Raw genomic sequence first — 20,899 nt, forward strand, 5'->3', positions numbered from 1 at the left:
AACCCCGTCTCTCCTAAAAATACAAAAATTAGCTGGGTGTGGTGGCACATGCCTGTAATCCCAGCTACTTGGGAGGCTGAGACAGGAGAATTGCTTGAACCCGGGAAGCGGAGGTTGCAGTGAGCCGAGATGGCGCCATTGCCCTCTAGCTTGGGCAACAAGAGCAAAACTCTGTCTCAAAAAAAAAAAAAATAAGTAAAATAAAATGAACTTTCTTGTAGTATAAATTGTCCTTGTACCTTCGATACTAATACTGCCCTGTTGACTAGTGAACACTAGAGAAGAACAAAAACCAGAGTGGTGTCCTTCTAGGAGCCCTGCCCATGCCTTTCAGATGCTCATGTAACTAAACAAGCTGAGAACCACCTGACCTGTAACTACCACAGTCTCACTGAGCAGCTGAAAGTGGTGGCTCCGTGTAGATGATCACCTGGCAGCTAAAGGAGGGGAGCTGGCAGACTGCCTTCACATGTATTGATTATCTGGTCTTTTCCTTCCCCAACCAGCCCATGGGTCTCTGTAGCTGGACCCATTGTGCACACTCACCTGTTTCCACATCGTTGGCATTGGCAGAGTCCCTCAGTCTCTTTAGAGCTGTGAGGAGAGTAACAGATGTCAGTTTAAAAAAACAGCCATAGTCCAGGCATGGTGGCTTACGCCTGTAATCCCTGCACTTTGGGGGGCCAAGGCGTGTGGATCACCTGAGGACAGGAGTTCGAGACCAGCCTGGCCAACATGATGAAATCCCGTCTCTACTAAAAATACAAAAATTAGCCAGGCATGGTGGTGTGTGTCTATAATCCCAGCTACTCAGGAGGCGGAGGCAGGAGAATTGCTTGAGCAGGAGAATCACCTGAACCCGAGAGGTGGAGGCTGCAGTGAGCTGAGACTGCACCACGGCACTCCAGCCTGGGCAACAAGCAAAACTCTGTCTCAATAAATAAATAAGCAAGCCATCTAGCTGGATGTGGTGGCATGCATCTATAATCCCAGCTACTTGGGAGGCCGAGGTAGGAGAATGGCTTCAAGCTGGGAGGGGGAGGCTGCAGTGAGCTGAGATCACGCCACTGCACTCCAGCCTGGGTGACAGAGTGAGACTCTGTCGGGGGGGGGGGGGGGAAGCCATGATGGCTAGGCATGGTGGCTCACACCTGTAATCCCAGCACTTTAGGAGCCCGAGGCAGGTGGATCACTTGAAGCCAGGAGTTTGAGACCAACCCGGCTAACATGGTTAAACTCCATCTCTACTAAAAATACAAAAATGGCTGAGTGTGGTGACTCACGCCTGTAATCCAAGAACTTTGGGAAGCCGAGGTGGGTGGATTGCCTGTGCTCTGGAGTTTGAAACCACGCTGGGCAACGTGGTGAAACCCCATCTATACTAAAATTCAAAAAATTAGTTGGACATGGTGGTGCATGCCTATAGTCCCAGCTACTCGGGAAGCTCAAGTGGGAGAATAACTTAAGCCCAGGAGGCGGAGGTTGCAGTGAGCCAACAGTGTGTCACTGCCCTCGAGCCTGAGTGCAACTTTCTCTAAAAAAAAAAAAAAAAAAAAAAAAATAGGCCAGTTGTGGTGGCTCACACCTGTAACCCCAACACTTTGGGGAGGCCAAGGCAGGCAGATCATGAGGTCAGGAGTTTCAGACTAGCCTGGCTGATAAACTGAAAAACCTCATCTTTACTAAAAACATAAAAAGTAGCCAGGCATGATGGCGCATGCCTGTTATCCCAGCTACTCAGGAGGCTATGGCAGGAGAATCGCTTGAACCTGGGAGGCAGAGGTTGCAATGAGCCAAGATTGTGCCACTGTATCTAGCCTGGGCAACAGAGCGAGACTATCTCAAAAAATAATAAAAAATATAAATAAATAAAAATATAAAAATTAGCCAGGTGTGGTGGTGCGTGCCTATCATCCCAGCTACTTGGGAGGCTGAGACACAAGAATCACTTGAGCCCAGAAGCTGAAATCACACCATGGCACTCCAGCCTGGGCAAGAGAGCAACACTCCATTGAAAGAAAGAAACGAAAGAAAAAAAAGAAAAGACAGAAAGAAAGAGGAGGAAGGAGGGAGGGAGGAAGGGAAGGAAAGAAAGGACATTTCTCAATTTTAGGTTAAGTTCTAATTTAAATCAACTTAACATGGTGAAACCTGTCTCTACTAAAAATACAAAAACTAGCTAGATGTGGTGGTGCACACCTGTAATCCCAGCTACTTGGGAGGCTAAGGCAATGAATGGCTTGAACCCAGGAGGCAGAGGTTGCAGTGAGCCGAGATGGCACCACCTGCAGTGCAGCCTGGGTGGTAGAGCAAGACTAAAAAGAAAAAAAAAAAAGGCCGGTGCAGTGGCTCATGCCTGCAATCCCAACCAACACTTTGGGAGGTCAAGGCAGGCAGATTACGAGGTCATGAGTTCAAGACCAGCCTGGCCACATGGTGAAACCCCCGTCTCTACTAAAAATACAAAAATTAGCTGGGCATCGTGGTGCGTGTCTGTAATCCCAGCTACTCAGGAGGCTGAGGCAGGAGAATCACTTGAACCTGGGAGGTGGAAGTTGCAGTGAGTCAAGATCAGGCCACTGCACTCCAGTCTGGGTGACAGAGCAAGACTCCACCTAAAAAAAAAAAAAAAAAAAAAAAAGTGCTCTGGGAACAAGGACAAACTTGAAATGAGGCACAGCTAGTACGAAGGCCACATGCTCCTGCAAATCCTCCAAGACTTTTGGAGCCTGATGTCCTCTCTGTTGCTTGTAGTCGCTTGTAGTCGCAGGGTGACCTTGAGCAAGCTAGTTAACCCCACTGGGCCTCAGGTCTATCATCTGCAAAGCAAGACTGAGTTGTTCTGCCAGCCTCAAGTTATTGCAAATGATTTACAAGGAAGCTCTTTGTCAGTTGGTTACACACGTAATCTTATATTTTCCTTCAAAGCAAGTCATTCCTATAAGGCCAGTTGCCTCGCCGGGAGCTCAGATGCACACACCCCCCTCCCCTTGCTGGGAGCTCGGGCACACCCCCTTCCCTTGCCGGGAGCTCGCGCATGCCCCCCCTCTCTTGCCGGGAGCTCGCGCATGCCCCCCCCTCACCAGGAGCTCACGCACACACCTCCTTCCCTCGCCAGGAGCTCGGACACACCTCCTTCCCTTGCCAGGAGCTTGGACACACCCCCTCCCCGGGAGCCTGGACACACCCCCTCTCCGGGAGCCGGGAAAAAAAGCCCCGCCAGGACCTATCCGATAGCATTTTGTCTCATCCGGGCCCCACTCCTCGCCTGCCATTTTGTTCCATCTGGGCCCCACTCCTCGCCTGCCATTTTGTCCCATCCGGGCCCCACTCACCTTGGGCATAACCAATCAAACGCCTCCACTCCCTATAAAACGCCACATCTGAGAGGAGTCCGCGCGACTTCTCCGGCCCCTCCTGTTGGACCGCAGAACCTTACCAGGGAGCCTGAATAAATTCCTTCGCATTGGATCTTCTTGTGCTGGCCTGAGTTTCTTCGCATTAAACTCGGCGAGAACAAACCTTACAAGTGGTGCCGAAACCCGGGGGGGGGGTTGTAAGACCCCTCCTGGGGGAAACTGACTCCTCCACACAAAGCAGGACCGAGAAGCTGCTGTTGCACCACAAGGTAAGACTTCTGTTACCCACTACCCCACCTGTTGCTTTTGGGGAGTCCCTGTCTGAAAACTGCTGCACAGCGTCAGGGATTCCCACCAGGAGTCCGGGACTCCGACTGCTGTGGGTCCATGACCCTGGCGTCTGTGACCTCGGCTTTCTGCCGTGGGTCTGTGACTCTGGCGACTCAGCTTAGGACTTGAGTATAAGAGGAGATGTCCCCTACACTCTTGTTCTCTCCCCGTGAGGGGTTTTTAGGGTCAGGAATTTGAGGGAGACGTCCCCACTTTCCTGAATCCTCACCAGTGACTGAGGTGTGAGTACTGAGAAGCCCCGCTTAAGCAGCCCTGCCTCACGGCAGAGCCAAACCCCCGGAATATACCAAATTCTTTATTTTAAACTAGCCCATTTGGCATAAAAGGCTCCCGTTAACTTAAAAAACTGTATTTTCTGTTTCTTTCTCTTTCTGCCTCTCTCTCTCCCTCTCAAAATGGCAGCTGTACCTCGCCCTTAAGATGGCGGCTGCTTCCCACTCTTAGCTTGCTTTCTCTCTCATCTAAGATAGCGGCTGTGCCTCGCCCTTAAGATGGCAGCCGTGTCCCGCTCCTAAAATGGCGGCTGCTTTACACTTTTAATTCTATCTTTCTCTCTCTTCCTAATTCCGATGTGAGTGAGTGAGTTTATGTGTAGTCCCACGGCCTAACAGCTATGGGGCTTGTGTGGGCCTCAACCTGCGGTTCCACGGGGACGTCATAAGGCATAACAGTGATTCACCTCAGAGCTGTCTGTCCTACTTGGACTTCCATCCTGAGGTGACCAGGCCTGGGGATTATATGGGTACACCTTAGCCAAGATGCCCCTGAAATATCCCTCTGGGGACATGGCCGGGAAGGCATCAGACTGGTCTCCCATCTGGGGGGTACCCACCCATTGTCTGTCAGTCTTCCATGTAATACTGTCTTTATTATGCCTTCTAATTTTCAAATAGCATCAGCTCTGTCTCTCTCCATTCTCTCTCTCTCTCTCAATACTCATTGCTGCCTGAAAATTCCCACAACCACCTCCTTCAGGAAAGAATACTTCTGCCTGTGGTGCCTATGATGAGTGTAATACCTGTTCCCATCCCTTCTTCGCCTCTGACTGCCCCATAAAAGCCAACTATGGGGAACCAGAACTCCCACATAGACCCCCAAGTCGCCATTAGGATGCCTAGTCCAGAATCTACCCAAACTAGGGCTTTCCATAAAAAAAGAAAAGGCTGGTCTCCCTTTCCACCATAGCCTGGCCACAGTATCTTCTAGACAACCAGTCCAAGTGGCCTCCGGAGGGCACATTCTACTTTAATGTCCTAACAGACTTGGATAATTATTGAAAAAGAACAGTAAATGGCCAGAAATCCCATATGTGCTGGCTTTCTGGTATCTTCATTCCTGTCCCACCCTCTGTTCCTCTTGTACCGTTGCTCAAGTACTCCTAGCCAAAGAAACCTCTCCTTCATCCTTAGCCCCTCCACCCTCCTCCTCTTCCGACCCCAACGCACCTGAGGAGCTCTCCTTTCCACTGGCCTGACCCAATAATCCTCCACTGCTTTATGACAGACCTCAGCCCCCTTCAGCTCCTCCACCTCCTAACCCGCCACCTCCTGATTCCAACCTAGCCTCTCCTGTTAGTGCACACACCCACTCGTGCAGTGCTCCTAACGACAAGGCCTCCCTCTTTTGCCCCCTCCGTGAGGTGGCCGGAGCAGAGGGTATTGTCCGAGTGCACGTTCCCTTCTCCCTCTCTGATCTGTCAGCCATTGAGAAATGCCTAGGATCTTTCTCCACCAATCCTACTGCTTACACCAAAGAATTCCGTTACCTTACTCAGGCATATGATTTAACCTGGCATGACATGTTTGTAATCCTATCCTCCACCCTTACCCCAGACGAGCGTGACCGGATTTTTACAGCAGCCTGGGAACACGCTAATCAGGTACATCTGACTAACAACCAGATGCGAGTAGGTGCGGCAGCGGTCCCCGAGGCCGATCCTAATTGGGATTATCAGGACGGTCAAGATGGCCACCACTGCCATGACCAGATGCTACAGTGCCTTCTGGCGGATATGCAAAGCGCAGCCCAAAGGGTAGTCAATTACGATAGGTTAAGGGAAATAACTCAGGGACCCGATGAAAACCCAGCCGCTTTCCTTGACCGCTTGACTAATGCTATGATCCTCCATACCTGGCTGGATCCAGTCTCCTTAGCAGGAGCTACAGTCCTAGCCACCCACTTTATCTCCCAGTCAGCGGCTGCTATGAGGAAACTTAAAAAGGCTGAGGAGGGCCCCCAAACTCCCATACGAGACCTGGTAAACATGGCATTTAAGGTTTTTAACGGCCGAGAGGATAAGGCTGAGGCCACCTGACAGGCCCACTTATGGCAGAAGGTAGGCCTCCAAGCCCGAGCTCTTGTAGCAGCCCTGAGGCCGGCAGCCCACCAAACATCTGGTGAGGGAGGTCCATTGAAACCCTTCTGAAATGTTTCAAGGGCCCTGCCCGGGTCCTGTTATAGATGTGGTCAAGAAGGACATTCGGCCCGGGATTGCCCCATCCTCGTCCACCTCCTGGATCTTGCCCAATTTGCAAACAGACTGGACACTGGAAGGTTGATTGCCCATCCCGGACCAAAGGCCCACTCCCCGCACCTCTACGTGAGGAGCAGGCTGGTCCGTGGGAAGCAATCCCTCCACTTGAATTTCTTGGCCTTCTGGATGACTGACGCGGCCCGGACTCAAGGACCCCCATCACCCTTGCTGAGCCCCGGTAACGCTGCAGGTAGTGGGTAAGTCCATTTCCTTTTTAGTCGACACGGGGGCTACCTACTCTGTATTGCCTTCCTACTCAGGGCCTAGTACACCTTCCCAGGTCTCGGTCATGGGAGTTGATGGAAGGCCTTCCTGTCCTAACTAAACCCCTCCCCTAGCCTGTGTCCTCGAGGGACACCCCTTCTCTCACTCTTTTTAAATCATACCCTCATGCCCAGTTCCCTTGCTAGGACGAGATATTCTCCAGGCTGTGGGGGCCACTCTCCAACTCACTAATCTCACATACACGAAGTCAAACCCCTCACATACACACCTCCTACTGTCTCTCCTAACTGAGACTATGCCCTGTCTTAACCCTTCATCTCAACCCCCTATCCCTCCTGATGTAGTCAATCCCTTGGTGTGGGATACTTCCAAGCCTGTAGTGACTAGACATCACATACCAGTTAAAATATTTCTCAAAAATCCTATTCACTTTCCCTCATGTCCTCAGTTTCCTATTTCAAAGACCCACCGTCAGGGCCTGAAGCCTATCATTGCTCAACTCCTAGCCCAGGGACTCCTTATTCCCACCAGTTCTCCTTGTAACACTCCTATTGCCAGTCCAAAAGCCGTCCAGCGACTATCGCTTGGTTCAGGACCTACGCCTTATCAATGAGGCAGTAGTACCCCTCTACCCGGTAGTCCCCAACCCATACACCTTGTTATCCAATATTCATTCCAACACCTCCCATTTTACAGTTCTTGACATCAAGGATGCCTTCTTTACCATCCCTCTACACCCTGAGTCTTACTTTCTCTTTGCCTTCACCTGGACTGATCTGGACACCAATTTGGCACAACAGCTTACCTGGACAGTTTTGCCTCAAGGATTCAGAGACAGTCATATTTTTGGGCAGGCCTTAGCAGCTGATCTCAGCTCCTGCCCTCTCCAACCCAGTTTCCTCCTCCAATATGTGGATGACCTTTTACTCTGTAGTCCCTCCCTCTCCCTGACTCAACAGCATACTGCCACTCTTCTTAACTTTCTGGGATCTAAAGGATACTGAGTATCCCCTTTCAAGGCACAGTTGTCAGTCACCTCAATAGTTTACTTAGGCATTCGCCTTACCCCTATAACCAAAAGCCTGACAACAGACGTAAAAAAGCACTCCTTTCATTACAGCCTCCAGAAATGGCAGACCAAATTCTCTCCTTTTTAGGGTTTGTAGGATTTTTCCATCATTGGATACCTAATTTTGCCTCTCTAGCTAAACCTCTGTATGTAGCGGCTAAAGACACACCTACGGGACCCCTCTCCCACCCTGGGGTAGTAAAACAGGCTTTCAGAGCCCTACAAACTGCCTTGTCCATGGCACCTCTGCTCCAATGACCAGATCTCAATTGCCCCTTCCATTTGTTTACTGACGAAAAACAGGGAATTGCGGTTGGAGTCTTAACCCAGCCCCTAGGCCCTGTATATTGTCCAGTAGCCTACTTATCAAAGCAACTTGACCCCACGGTCAGAGGATGGCAGCCTTGCCTGAGGGCTTTGGGAGCAGTGACAGAACTCACTAAGGAATCCCTGAAACTTACCTTAGGCCAGCCCATCTCGGTGTTTTCTCCCTATCGGCTCACTGACCTTCTCTCTCATGTCTCTTGCACACCTAGGACCTTCTCGATTACAAGAGTTTCATTTACTCTTTATTGAAAATCCTTCAGTCAGTCTTCATCCCTCTTCTCCACTCAACCTGGCTACTTTACTTCCCCTTCCATCCCACTCCCCTTCCCCAATTCATTCCTGTCCTGAACTAATAGAGGCATTTGCTAAGCCACGAGAGGGTCTGTCTAGCCTTCCACTCTCCAGCCCAGACCTTACCTTGTATGTAGATAGGAGTTCAGTGATAACAGCTGAGGGATGGTGAAAAGTGGCCTATGCCGTAGTCACAGATTCAGCCACCCTCGAGGCGCGCCGCCTCCCCGATGGGACAACATCCCAAAAGGCAGAGCTCATCACCTTAACCCGAGCTCTTACACTAGCAAAGGGGAAACGGGCAAATATCTATACAGACTCCAAGTATGCTTTCCTTATTACCCATTGTCACTCTGCCCTCTGGAAAGAGCAAGGATTCCTTACCATAAAGGGAACTCCCACAGTCAATGCCACCCAAATCTCAAACCTCTTGCAGGCTCTGTTACTGCCCAAAGAGGTTGCAGTCATCCACTGCCCAGGGCACTGGGCCCAGCAGGATGCCGTTTCTCAGGGCAATGCAAGGGCAGATGTGGTAGCAAAGGCTCTAACCAGTACCAGGTCAGCTCCCGCTCCGGTCCTGTTCCTTACCACAGCCACATCGCCCATGTACTCACCATCAGAAAGACAAGACCTTATATTAAGGGGTGGAACCAAGTCTGACCAGGGCTGGATCTTCCTAAACAACAAGATCACCCTTCCATGGGAACAGGCTCCTAAAATTATCGCCGAAATCCACCAATCCTTACATATAGGGCCCAAGGCATTGCACCGCTTTATACAACCCCTCTTTTATTCACCAGGCCTAAAACAGACAGTTGAGCAGGTACACAAAATGTGTCTTACTTGCTCTAAGGTCCCATCTCAGGGACGCTTAAGGCCACAGTTTCCCACCCACCAAATGCACGGCAACCTGCTGACCCAGGATTGGCAAATTGATTTTACTCACATGCCCACTCACAAGAAGCTTCGCTACCTCCTAACTTTTGTAGATACCTTTTCAGGCTGGATTGAAGCCTTCCCTACCTCTCGTGAAACAGCAGACACGGTAGCCTCCATTCTTACTCAAGAGATCATCTCTTATTTTGGCCTACCTGCCACTATCCAGTTGGACAACGGTCCAGCATTCATAGCCCAGGTAGTCCAGCTGGTCGCTAAGTCTCTCAACATATCCTGGAAACTACACATCCCCTACCACCCTCAGTCATCGGGCAAGGTTGAACGGGCCCACGGCATCCTCAAGGACCATTTGGCTAAACTGACTATCGAGGTAAAACTCTCTTGGCCCACTCTCCTACCTCTAGCTCTAGCTCAGATCCGAGCCACCCCACGGGAACCAATGGGCCTCAGCCCCTTTGAGCTGCTGTACGGCCGGCCCTTCCTGGTCTCCCATAATTTCCCGGTACAATCACCTCCCCTAGCCTCCTACCTTCCCTATCTATCTCTCCTTCGCCATTTACTCAGGGAGCACGCAGATTGTGCTCTCCCCGTTGTTCCAGGGTGGCTTGGAGACTCGCACCTGGCAGCACCCCTGCAGCCAGGTGACAGTGTTCTCCTCCAGGAGCTCCAACCAGGATCTCTACAGCCCAGGTGGTCAGGACCCCACATTGTTATCCTAACCACCCCCATGGCTGCCAAGCTCCTGGCTCACACCCCATGGTATCATGTGTCCCGCCTTAAAGTGGCACCTCAAAATGATCAGTGGAAATCCGAATCCCTGGGCTCCACTCGCCTTCGCCTCACCCGCAGCCCCAACCCATCAACTTCTGATCCTTCGAATTCTCCTCCTAACATTCCTTCTAATACCTCCCCTTAAAGCCAGCCCCTACTATGCCTGGTGAGTCTACCTGCAGGAATCTTGGGAACATGGCTCTACCACTAAGACCCAGGACTTGCTCAAGTAGATTGCCAGTCCACAGGCTGTAAATCCCCAGTGACATTTGAGTTCCCAAAATCCAAGGCCCATATTATCAAGAACTCCAATAACTTTGGTCTCCGCTTCCTACATGAACAAACTAGGGCCTTGTGTTGAGCGAAGAGCGACATCTATGGTGGATGCCTGCATGGGTATTGTTTCATGCACAGGGCCCCAAAAAGTGGGATGCTCTCCGTTAACAACCAAGGTAAGGTATCCCTTACCATTCGTGATCCCTGGCACACTCGATGGGAAAAGAGAACTGCAGGTAAAATATACACCAGATTTACGGATAACCTTCCTAGTAGTACATGGATAATATATCGCTCATATACTCGTATCATACCAGTAAAAATAGACAGACTCACCTCATTGGATAGTACCATCCTACAGAATGAGGCTAACCTAACTAACCAACTCAAACCCTCAAACAAAATTTCCCAACCCTTCTCCTGGTTAGCGCTGGTACAGCAGGGTGTCAATATGTTAAGTTTGACTGAAGCCATAAACTTTACTAATTGTTTTTTATGTGCCTCCCTTAACGAATCCCCCTTAGCCACAGTTCCCCTCCGAACTGGGTTCAACCTGTCTCAATCACCTACGGGACCTGAAAGTACCCTAACGGGGATCCTGCTGTTCAAGGCACACTCTCAAGATCTTTCCCTCTGCTACAGAACAACTGATAGCTCCTGCTGCAACACGACCGTAAAAGTAAGATCCACCTTTTATGATTCTTTTGGTGCAATGGGACCCTAACCAAGGTTATAAATGCCTCATTTCCCTCCCCTTGTGTACCTGTTACTCTAGTCCCACAGCTAAATGTATATGGGCAAGCTGAGTTCCTATCCCTTCTTACACCTCCTCCTCCTGTTTGCTGAAACAAACGAGCTGTCTTCCTCCCAGTAGTAGTTGGTCTCTCCTTAGCATCATCTTTAGTAGCCGCTGGGATAGGAAGCGGAGCAATGGGTTACAGTGTTACTTCAGCCGCTCAATCAGAAAGCAAGCTCCGTGTGGCCATTGAGGCGTCAGCCACCTCTCTGGCCTCCCTCCAGCGACAAATCACGTCACTAGCCCAGGTACCTTTCCAAAACCGATGGGCCCTTGACCTATTAATGGTGGAAAGAGGAGGTACCTGTATATTTCTCCAGGAAGAGTGCTGCTATTACATCAATGAATCAGGCCTAGTAGAAGAGAACATCAACACCCTTCACTGTCTCCAGGAAGACCTCCGAAAAAAGCAAAATACAGGAGCCTTGTCCCTAAGCTGGTGGCACCCCATGCTTACCTGGCTGACTCCTATTATCACTCCTATCATCATAATCTGTTTACTGTTACTAATGGCCCCTTTTCTTCTCAGGTTCCTACAAGATTGTATGCGAGAAATTGGACAAGTGGCTATCAACCAAATGCTGCTTCATCCCTTCGTCCGACTCTCAGTCGAGGCACCAGCCAACTGACCTGTCCCCCTTACTTCACCCCTATTCAGCAAGAAGTAGTCAGAAAGAGCGGTGCCCTCTATCATCAGAAGGTCAGAATGTAAGGCCGGTTGCCTTGCCAGGAGCTCGGACGCACACCCCCCACCCCCTTGCCAGGAGCTCGGGCACACCCCCCTCCCTCACTGGGAGCTCGCACACGCCCCCTCCACTCGCCGGGAGCTTGTGCACACACCTCCTTCCCTCGCCGGGAGCTCGGACACACCTCCTTCCCTTGCTGGGAGCTCGGACACCCCCCCCCCCGGCAGGAGCCTGGAACAAAAGCCCCGCCAGGACCTACCCGATAGCATTTTGTCCCATCCGGGCCCTACTCCTCGCCTGCCATTTTGTTCCATCTGGGCCCCACTCCTCGCCTGCCATTTTGTCCCATCTGGGCCCCACTCACCTTGGGCACAACCAGTCAAACGCCTCCACTCCCTATAAAACCCCATGTCTGAGAGGAGTCCGCGTGACTTCTCCGGCCCCTCCTGTTGGACTGCAGAACCTCACCCGGGAGCCTGAATAAATTCCTTCGCATTGGATCTTCTTGTGCTGGCTTCAGTTTCTTCACGTTAAACTCAGCAAGAACAAACCTTACAATTCCCAAATGACTTGCCTAACTTAATTTGGTATTTCCTAACAGAAAGCTTTTCCCCCTCTAATGGCTAATGGAAAGCTATACCTTTGTCATTGGAGATATGGTCAAAAATTGGGAGGGATCCAAGATGGCCAATTAGGAGCAGCTCAGGATTGCAGCTCCCAGTGAAAGCGGGGAGGGTAAGTGGACGCCGCATTTCCAGACAGATTTTTATTAACCACAGACCAGGAGATTCCCAGGTGGAGGAGCCCTATGGGTCACCAGCGTGGCTGGTTTGGTGGCGGGGCTGTTTTGCCAGCGCCCCGGCGTGGCGGTTCTTCATACAAAATACACGGGTCCGGGTGCCGTTTGAGCTGGCAATTGGAGCTCTGGGAAGGCAGAGTCGCCCATTCATCTGATTAAAAAGGGGACTGAAACAGAGCCAGGCCAGGAGATTCCCAGGCAAAAAAGTGCCACAAATCTCAGTGCTGCTGTTTCAGCCGGTGAAGTGGGTCACCACACGGGAAATCACACAGATCCCAGTGCCTTTTCAACAGGTGACTGGAACACCTGGGAGACAGTTGACCATTCAACTAAAAAAAAAAAAAAGGCTCTGAGGCAGGGAGCCAGGTGATCAGGCTCGGCTGCTCCCACCCCCACAAAAAAAACAACAACCGGAAACGCTCTGGATTGAGAGTTTCACAGCAAGCACAGCTGAACCCGGGATAGTCCAGCTCTGTGGGGGAGGGGCTTCTGCCATTACCAAGGCAGTCCACCACTGTGGAGGTAGTTTGCCATTGCTGAGGCAGCCTGCCATTACAGAGAGAGTCTGCCATTATAGAGGTGGACCGCCATTGCTGAGGCAGTTCTAACTACACCCGTATAAACAGGACTGCAGGGAAGTTCACACAGCAGCTGGGCGGAGCCCACAGCAGCTCAGCAAAGCCTCCGCAGGCAGACAGTGACTAGGCTGCCTCCTTGCTGGACAGGGCAGTCCTGAAAAAATGCAGGTGCACAAAAGAAACCCATAAATAAAGCCTTAACTCCCCGGGACACAGCACCTGGGAAAAAAAAAAGGTGGGGGATTTATGAGTTCTGCTGCAGCAGACTTAAAACGTACCTGCCCAGCAGCTCTGAATGAACAATGGAGCTCACAGCTTAGCACTTGAGCTCCTATAAAGGACAGACTGTCTCCTCAAGCAGCTCACTGACCCCCGTATATCCAAAGAGTCACCTCATAAAGGACAGCTCATACTGACATCTGGCGGGTATCCTTCTGGGAAAGACAGCAGAAGAAGAAACTGGCAGCAACCCTTACTGTTCTGCAGCGCTGCAGGTGATCCCCAGGCAAGCAGGGCCTGGAGTGGACCTCAGCAGTCCTACAGCAGATGGGCCAGACTGTTAGAAGGAAAACTAAGAAACAGAAAGAAAGAACTTCATCATCATCAAATGGGACGTCCACTCAGAGACCCAATCTGAAAGTCAACAACTACAAAGACGACAGGTGGATAAATCCACAAAGATGGGAAGAAACCAGTGCAAAAAGGATGAAAGCACCCGAAACCAGAAAGCCTCTCCTCCTACAAGGGATCACAACTCCTCACCAGCAAGGGAACAAGGCTGGATGGAGAATGAGTGTGATGAATTGACAGAATCAGGCTTCAGAAGGTGGGTAATAAGAAACTTCTGTGAGCTAAAAGAACATGTTCTAACCCAATGCAAAGAAACTAAGAAGCTTGAAGAAAGATTTGATGAAATGCTAATGAGAATAGACAACTTAGAGAGGAATATAAGTGAATTGATGGAGCTGAAAAAAACAATACGAGAACTTCGTGAAGCATACACAAGTTTCAATAGCTGAATTGACCAAGCAGAAGAAAGGATATGAGAGATCGAAGATGAATTCAATGAAATAAAACAAGAAGGCAAGATTAGAGAAAAAAGGGTAAAAAGGAATGAACAAAGTCTCCAAGAAATATAGGACTATGTGAAAAGACCTAACCTATGTTTGATAGGTGTACCTGAATGTGACAGAGAGAATGAATCCAAGCTGGAAAATACTCTTCAGGATATCATCCAGGAAAACTTCCCCAACTAGCAAGGCAAGCCAATATTCAAGTCCAGGAAATACAGAGAACACCACAAAGATATTCCTCAAGAAGAGCAACCCCAAGCACATAATCGTCAGATTCACCAGGGGTGAAATGAAGGAGAAAATGCTAAGGGCACCCAGAGAGAAAGGTCAGGTTACCCACAAAGGGAAGCCCATCAGACTCACAGCAGATCTCTCAGCGGAAACCCTACAAGCCAGAAGAGAGTGGGGGCCAATATTCAACATCCTTAAAGAAAAGAACTTTCAACCCAGAATTTCATATCCAGCCAAACTAAGCTTCATAAGTGAAGGAAAAATAAAATCCTTTGCAAACAAGCAAGTACTCAGAGATTTCATCACCACCAGGCCTGCTTTACAAGAGCTCCTGAAAGAGGGACTAAACATAGAAAGGAACAACCAGTACCAGCCACTCCAGAAACATACCAAATGGTAAAGAGCATTGACACAATGAAGAAACTGCATCAACTAACGGGCAAAACAGCCAGCTAGCATCAAAATGGCAGGATCAAATTCACACATAACAATATTAACCCTAAATGTAAAAGGGCTAAATGCCCCAATCAAAAGACACAGACTGGCAAATTGGATAAAAAGCCAAAACCCATTAGTGTGCTATATCCAGGAAACCCATCTCACATGCAAGGATACACAAAGGCTCAAAATAAAGGGACGGAGGAAGATTTACCAAGCAAATGGAGAGCAAAAAAAAGCAGGAGTTGCAATTCTTGTCTCTGATAAAATAGACTTTAAACCAACAAAGATCAAGAGACAAAGAAGGACATTACATAATGGTAAAAGGATCAATGCAACAAGAAGAGCTAATGATCCTAAATATATATGCACCCAATACAGGAGCACCCAGATACATAAGGCAAGTTCTTAATGACTTACAAAGAGACTTAGACTACCACACAATAATAGTGGAAAACTTTAACACCCCATTGTCAATATTAGATCAACGAGACAGAAAATTAACAAGGATATCCAGGACTTAAACTCAGATCTGGACCAAGCAAACTTAATAGACATTTACAGAACTCTCCACCCCAAATCCACAGAATATACATTCTTCTCAGCACCACATCGCACCTATTCTAAAATTGACCACATAATTGGAAGTAAATCACTCCTCAGCAAATGCAAAAGAACGGATATTGTAACAAATAGTCTCTCAGACCACAGTGCAATCAAGTTAGAACTCAGAATTCACAAACTATCTCAGAACCACACAGCTTCATGGAAACTGAACAACTGGATCTTGAATGTTGACTGGATAAACAATGAAATGAAGGCAGAAATAAAGATGTTCTTCGAAACCAACGAGAATGAAGACACAACATACCAGAATCTCTGGGACACATTTAAAGCAGTCTCTAGAGGAAAATATATAGCAATAAATGCCCACATGAGAATCAAGGAGAGATCTAAAATCGATACCCTATCGTCAAAATTGAAAGAGCTAGAGGAGCAAGATCAAAAAAACTCAAAACCTAGCAGAAGACAAGAAATAACTAAGATCAGAGCAGAACTGAAAGAGATAGAGACACAAAAAACCCTTCAAAAAAATCAATAAATCCAGGAGCTGGTTTTTCGAAAAGATCAACAAAATAGACCACTAGCCAGATTAATAAAAAAAGAAAAGACAGAATAATCAAATAGATGCAATAAAAAATGATAAAGGGGATATCACCCCAGATTCCACAGAAATTCAAACCATCATCAGAGATTATTACAAACAACTCTATGCACATAAACTAGTAAACCTGGAAGAAATGGACAAATTCCTGGACACCTGCATCCTCCCAAGCCTAAACCAGGAAGAAGTCGAAACCCTGAATAGACCAATAACAAGGTGTGAAGTTGAGGCAGCAATTAAGAGCCTACCACCCAAAAAAAGCCCAGGTCCAGATGGGTTCACAGCTGAATTCTACCAGACATACAAAGAGGGGCTGGTACCATTCCTCCTGAAACTATTCCAAATAATCCAAAAAGAGGGAATCATTCCCAAATCATTTTATGAGACCAACATCATCCTGATACCAAAACCCAGCAGAGACTCAGCAAGAAAAGAAAATTTCAGGCAATATCCATGATGAACATAGATGCAAAAATCTTCAATAAAATACTGGCAAACCGATTGCAACAGCACATCAAAAAGCTTATCCACCATGATCAAGTAGGATTCATCCTGGGGATGCAAGGCTGGTTCAACATATGCAAGTCTATAAACATAATTCACCACATAAACAGAACCAAAGACAAAAACCACATGATTATCTCAATTGATGCAGAGAAGGCCTTTGACAAAATTAAACAGCCCTTTATGCTAAAAACCCTCAATAAACTAGGTATTGACAGAACGTATCTCAAAATAATAAAAGCTATTTATGACAAACCAACAGCCAATATCACACTGAATGGGCAAAAACTGGAAGCATTCCCTTTGAAATCTGGCACTAGACAAGGATGCCCTCTCTCACCACTCCTATTCAGTATAGTACTAGAAGTTCTAGCCAGAGCAATCAGGCAAGAAAAAGAAATAAAGGGTATTCAAATAGGAAAGGAGGAAGTCAAATTGTCTCTATTTGCAGACGACATGATTGTATATCTAGAAGACCCCATCGTCTCAGCCCAAAATCTCCTGAAACTGATACGCAACTTCAGCAAAGTCTCAGGATAAAAATAAATGTGCAAAAATCACAAGCATTCCTATACATCAATAACAGATTTAAAGACAGCCAAATCAAGAACGAAATGCCATTCACAATTGCTACAAAGAGAATAAAATACCTAGGAATACAACTAACAAGGAACGTAAAGGACCTCTTCAAGGAGAACTACAAACCACTGCTCAACGAAATAAGAGAGGACACGAACAGATGGAGAAACATTCCATGTTCATGGTTAGGAAGAATCAGTATCATGAAAATGGCCATACTGCCCAAAGTAATTTACAGATTTGATGATATCCCCATCAAGCTACCAATGACCTGGAAAAAAACACCTTAAACTTCATATGGAACCAAAAGAGAGCCTGCATAGCCAAGTCAATTCTAAGCAAAAAGAACAAAGCAGGAGGCATCACACTACTGGACTTCAAACTATACTACAAGGCTAGAGTAATCAAAACAGCATGGTACTGGTACCAAAACAGAGATATAGACCAACGGAAAAGAACAGAGGCCTCAGAGGCAACACAACATATCTACAACCATCCAATCTTTGACGAACCTGACAAAAACAAGCAATGGGGAAAGGATTCCCTGTTTAATAAATGGTGTTGGGAAAACTGGCTAGCCATGCGCAGAAAGCAGAAACTGGACCCCTTCCTGACACCTTACACTAAAATTAACTCCAGATGGATTAAATACTTAAACATAAGACCTAACACCATAAAAACCCTAGAAGAAAATCTAGGCAAAACCATTCAGGACATAGGCGTAGGCAAGGACTTCATGACCAAAACACCAAAAGCATTGGCAACAAAAGCCAAAATAGACAAATGGGACCTAATCAAGCTCTATATCTTTTGTACAGCAAAAGAAACAGTCATTAGAGTGAATCGGCAACCAACAGAATGGGAAAAAATTTTTGCAGTCTACCCATCTGACAAAGGGCTGATATCCAGAATCTACAAAGAACTAAAACAGATTTACAAGAAAAAAACAAACAAGCCCATTCAAAAGTGGGCGAAGGATATGAACAGATGCTTTACAAAAGAAGACATACATGAGGCCAACAAACATATGAAAAAATGCTCATCATCACTGGTCATTAGAGAAATGCAAATCAAAACTACATTGAGATACAATCTCATGCCAGTTAGAATGGCGATCATTAAAAAATATGGAGACAACAGATGCTGGAGAGGATGTGGCGAAATAGGAACACTTTTACACTGTTGGTGGGAGTGTAAATTAGTTCAACCATTGTGGAAGACAGTGTGGCGATTCCTCAAGGACCTAGAAATAGAAATTCCATTTGACCCAGCAATCCCATTACTGGGTATATATCCAAAGGATTATAAATCGTTCTACTATAAGGACACATGCACACGAATGTTCACTGCAGCACAGTTTACAATAGCAAAGACCTGGAACCAACCCAAATGCCCATCGATGACAGACTGGACAGGGAAAATGTGGCAAATATACACCATGGAATATTATGCAGCCATCAAAAACGATGAGCTTGTGTCCTTTGTAGGGACATGGATGAACCTGGAAACCATCATTCTCAGCAAACTGACACAAGAACAGAAAATCAAACACCGCATGTTCTCACTCATAGGCGGGTGTTGAACAATGAGAACACATGGACACAGGGAGGGGAGCATCACACACTGGGGTCTGTTGCGGGGAAATAGGGGAGGGACAGCAGGGAGTGGGGAGTTGGGGAGAGAGAGCGTGGGGAGAAATGCCAGATATAGGTGAAGGGGAGGAAGGCAGCAAATCACACTGCCATGTGTGTACCTATGCAACAATCTTGCATGTTCTTCACATATATCCCAAAACCTAAAATGCAATAAAAAAAAACCAAAAACTGTAGTCAATGAACACTAAGAAACAACAACAAAAAACCTAAAATTAAAAAAAAATAAAAATAGCTTTTCTAGCCCCGGCCCCGGCCCCTACAGCCGCCGAGATGTTGATGCCTCAGAAGAACCGGATTGCGATTAATGAGCTCCTTTTTAAGGAGGGAGTCATGGTGGCCAAGAAGGATGTCCATATGCCTAAGCACCTGGAGCTGGCAGACAAGAACGTGCCCAACCTTCATATCATGAAGGCCATGCAGTCTCTCAAGTCCCGAGGCTACGTGAAGGAACAGTTTGCCTGGAGACATTTCTACTGGTACCTTACCAATGAGGGTATCCAGTATCTCCGTGATTACCTCCATCTGCCCCCAGAGATCGTGCCTGCCACCCTACGCCGCAGCCGTCCAGAGACAGGCAGGCCTCGGCCTAAAGGTCTGGAAGGTGAGCAACCTGCAAGACTCACAAGAGGGGAAGCTGACAGAGATACCTACAGACGGAGTGCTGTACCACCTGGTGCCGACAAGAAAGCCGAGGCTGGGTCTGGGTCAGCAACCGAATTCCAGTTTAGAGGCGGATTTGGTCGTGGACGTGGTCAGCCACCTCAGTAAAATTGGAGAGGATTATTTTCCATTGAATAAACTTACAGCTAAAAAGAAAAAAAAAATAAAAGAAAAAGAAAAAAAGAAAAATAAATAAAAAGAAAACTAAGATTGAAAGGGGCTATTGGCTGGGCGTGGTGGCTTACGCCTGTAATCCCAGCATTTTGGGATGCCGAGGCGGGTGGACCGTTTGAGGTCAGGAGTTCGACCCCAGCAGGACCAATAAAGTGAAACCCTATCTCTAATAAAATTACAAAATTAGCCGGGCATGGTGGCGCACACACGTGTAATCCCAACTACTCAGGAGGCTGAGGCAGGAAAATCGGTTGAACCCAGGAGGCAGAGGTTGCAGTGAGCCGAGATGGCTCCACTGCACTCCAGCCTGGGTGACAGAGCAAGACTGTCTCACCAAAAAAAAAAAAAAAGAAAAAGAAAAAAAAAGGAACAAAAGAAAGGGGCTATCATTTGCCTAAGGTCTAAATGTGGTGGTAAAGGAGTCCAATCTAAGTCCGTGCATTTAAACAAGCTGGTACGACTAGGCCTCCCCTCTCCCTGATAATAAAAGTGTTTGTTCCCCAGTGCCTCATTTTATTATCTACCTATAATCGGTCGGAGTCATGGAAAGTTTCTATTCAGAAATTACCCAGTGAGAGAAGTCTGCGGAGACTGGCTCAGAGCAGGAAGACTTTTTAAAAAACCATCCTGACCATCAATACTGAAAGGAGACTCATGGGTCAGTGTGGCCCTCAGTGCATACGTCAGGGGACCGCGGCTGTGAGTCGGGGCGACCACAGCGCGGCCCGCGGTCCTCCGAGGCCCCACCCCTCGCCCGGGCTGCCCCGCCCAGCTCGCGCCGCTCACCGTGCGCCTCCTTGCCCGTGGGCCCGAGCCGGCGGTGGGGCCTGGCGGCGCGCCTCAGCCGCCCGGCGGGGATCTTACAGCGCAGCTCGTCGCGCGGCTCCGCATCCTGCTGCCACAGGACGTGCAGGTAGCGCAGTGGCGACTGGGTCCCGCCGGACGCCCGGCCCGAGAGGCCCGCGCCGCCGCCTAGCGCAGACCCGAAGTCGGCGAAGGAGAAGAGGCCTTCAGCGCCCGTCAGCGGCTCCGGCGCCACCGCGCACTCGCCCTCCGAGCTCGAGTGGCCTGAGCGCGGCTCGTCGTCCGCGTCCCCGGCGGCGGCTGCCATGGCAACGGCTCCACGCGGGCCTGGCCGCCGGAGTCTCGTTCGCGACCGACTAACGGACCCACTTCCCTCCGCCCTGAGTCGCGCTGTCAGCCAGCAGGCGGGCGGGCGGGCCTGGGCCCGGCCTGCAACCTCGGCCTCAGAGCGGGGCGGGCTCAGGCGGAGCCTGAACGGCCGAACCAATTACGACCGTTCCAGCTTAAACCCCTCCCAAAACCAATCGGAAAGGGAGGGCACAGTAAAAGCAAGATATAGCGACAGGGCTTCCGGCAACGTGGCTGGCAGACGTAATAACCAATGAAAAACTTGAAGTGCCCAGGGCTCTCGCTGTACATCGCTACCGGAGCCAATAAA

At 48.6% G+C, this 20,899-nt stretch overlaps 2 protein-coding genes across 7 annotated transcripts in view; one reads left to right on the top strand and one right to left on the bottom strand.

Moving 5' to 3' along the window:
* ANKRD54 (ankyrin repeat domain 54) overlaps window positions 1–20,899 on the bottom strand; it is a 31,941-nt gene that overhangs the window by 8,143 nt on the left and 2,899 nt on the right. For 2 of the 6 annotated variants that reach the window (XM_064368032.1, XM_064368031.1), the window contains exon 2: window positions 547–594. In XM_064368032.1, coding sequence (XP_064224102.1) covers window positions 547–594 — 48 coding nt within the window. Of the gene's footprint in view, window positions 1–546; window positions 1,538–19,254; window positions 19,462–20,223; window positions 20,549–20,899 lie in introns of those variants that run through there. The other 4 variants (XM_012458925.3, XM_064368030.1, XM_064368029.1 and 1 more) reach the window with 4 other exon arrangements.
* LOC135271242 (small ribosomal subunit protein eS10-like) lies at window positions 18,874–19,403 on the top strand. Its single transcript, XM_064368033.1, has one exon. It carries the CDS (start codon window positions 18,874–18,876, stop codon window positions 19,369–19,371), a length of 498 nt encoding a protein of 165 aa, XP_064224103.1. The 3' UTR covers window positions 19,372–19,403.

Source organism: Aotus nancymaae, unplaced genomic scaffold (assembly GCF_030222135.1).
Source record: "Aotus nancymaae isolate 86718 unplaced genomic scaffold, 86718_ANA_hifiasm-v0.15.2.pri h1tg000076l, whole genome shotgun sequence".
Classification (NCBI taxonomy): domain Eukaryota; kingdom Metazoa; phylum Chordata; class Mammalia; order Primates; family Aotidae; genus Aotus; species Aotus nancymaae.

What these genes read in the sequence shown, in the direction of transcription:
- LOC135271242 (XM_064368033.1), top strand. Translation starts at nt 18,874, where the DNA reads ATGTTGATGCCTCAGAAGAACCGGATTGCGATTAATGAGCTCCTTTTT.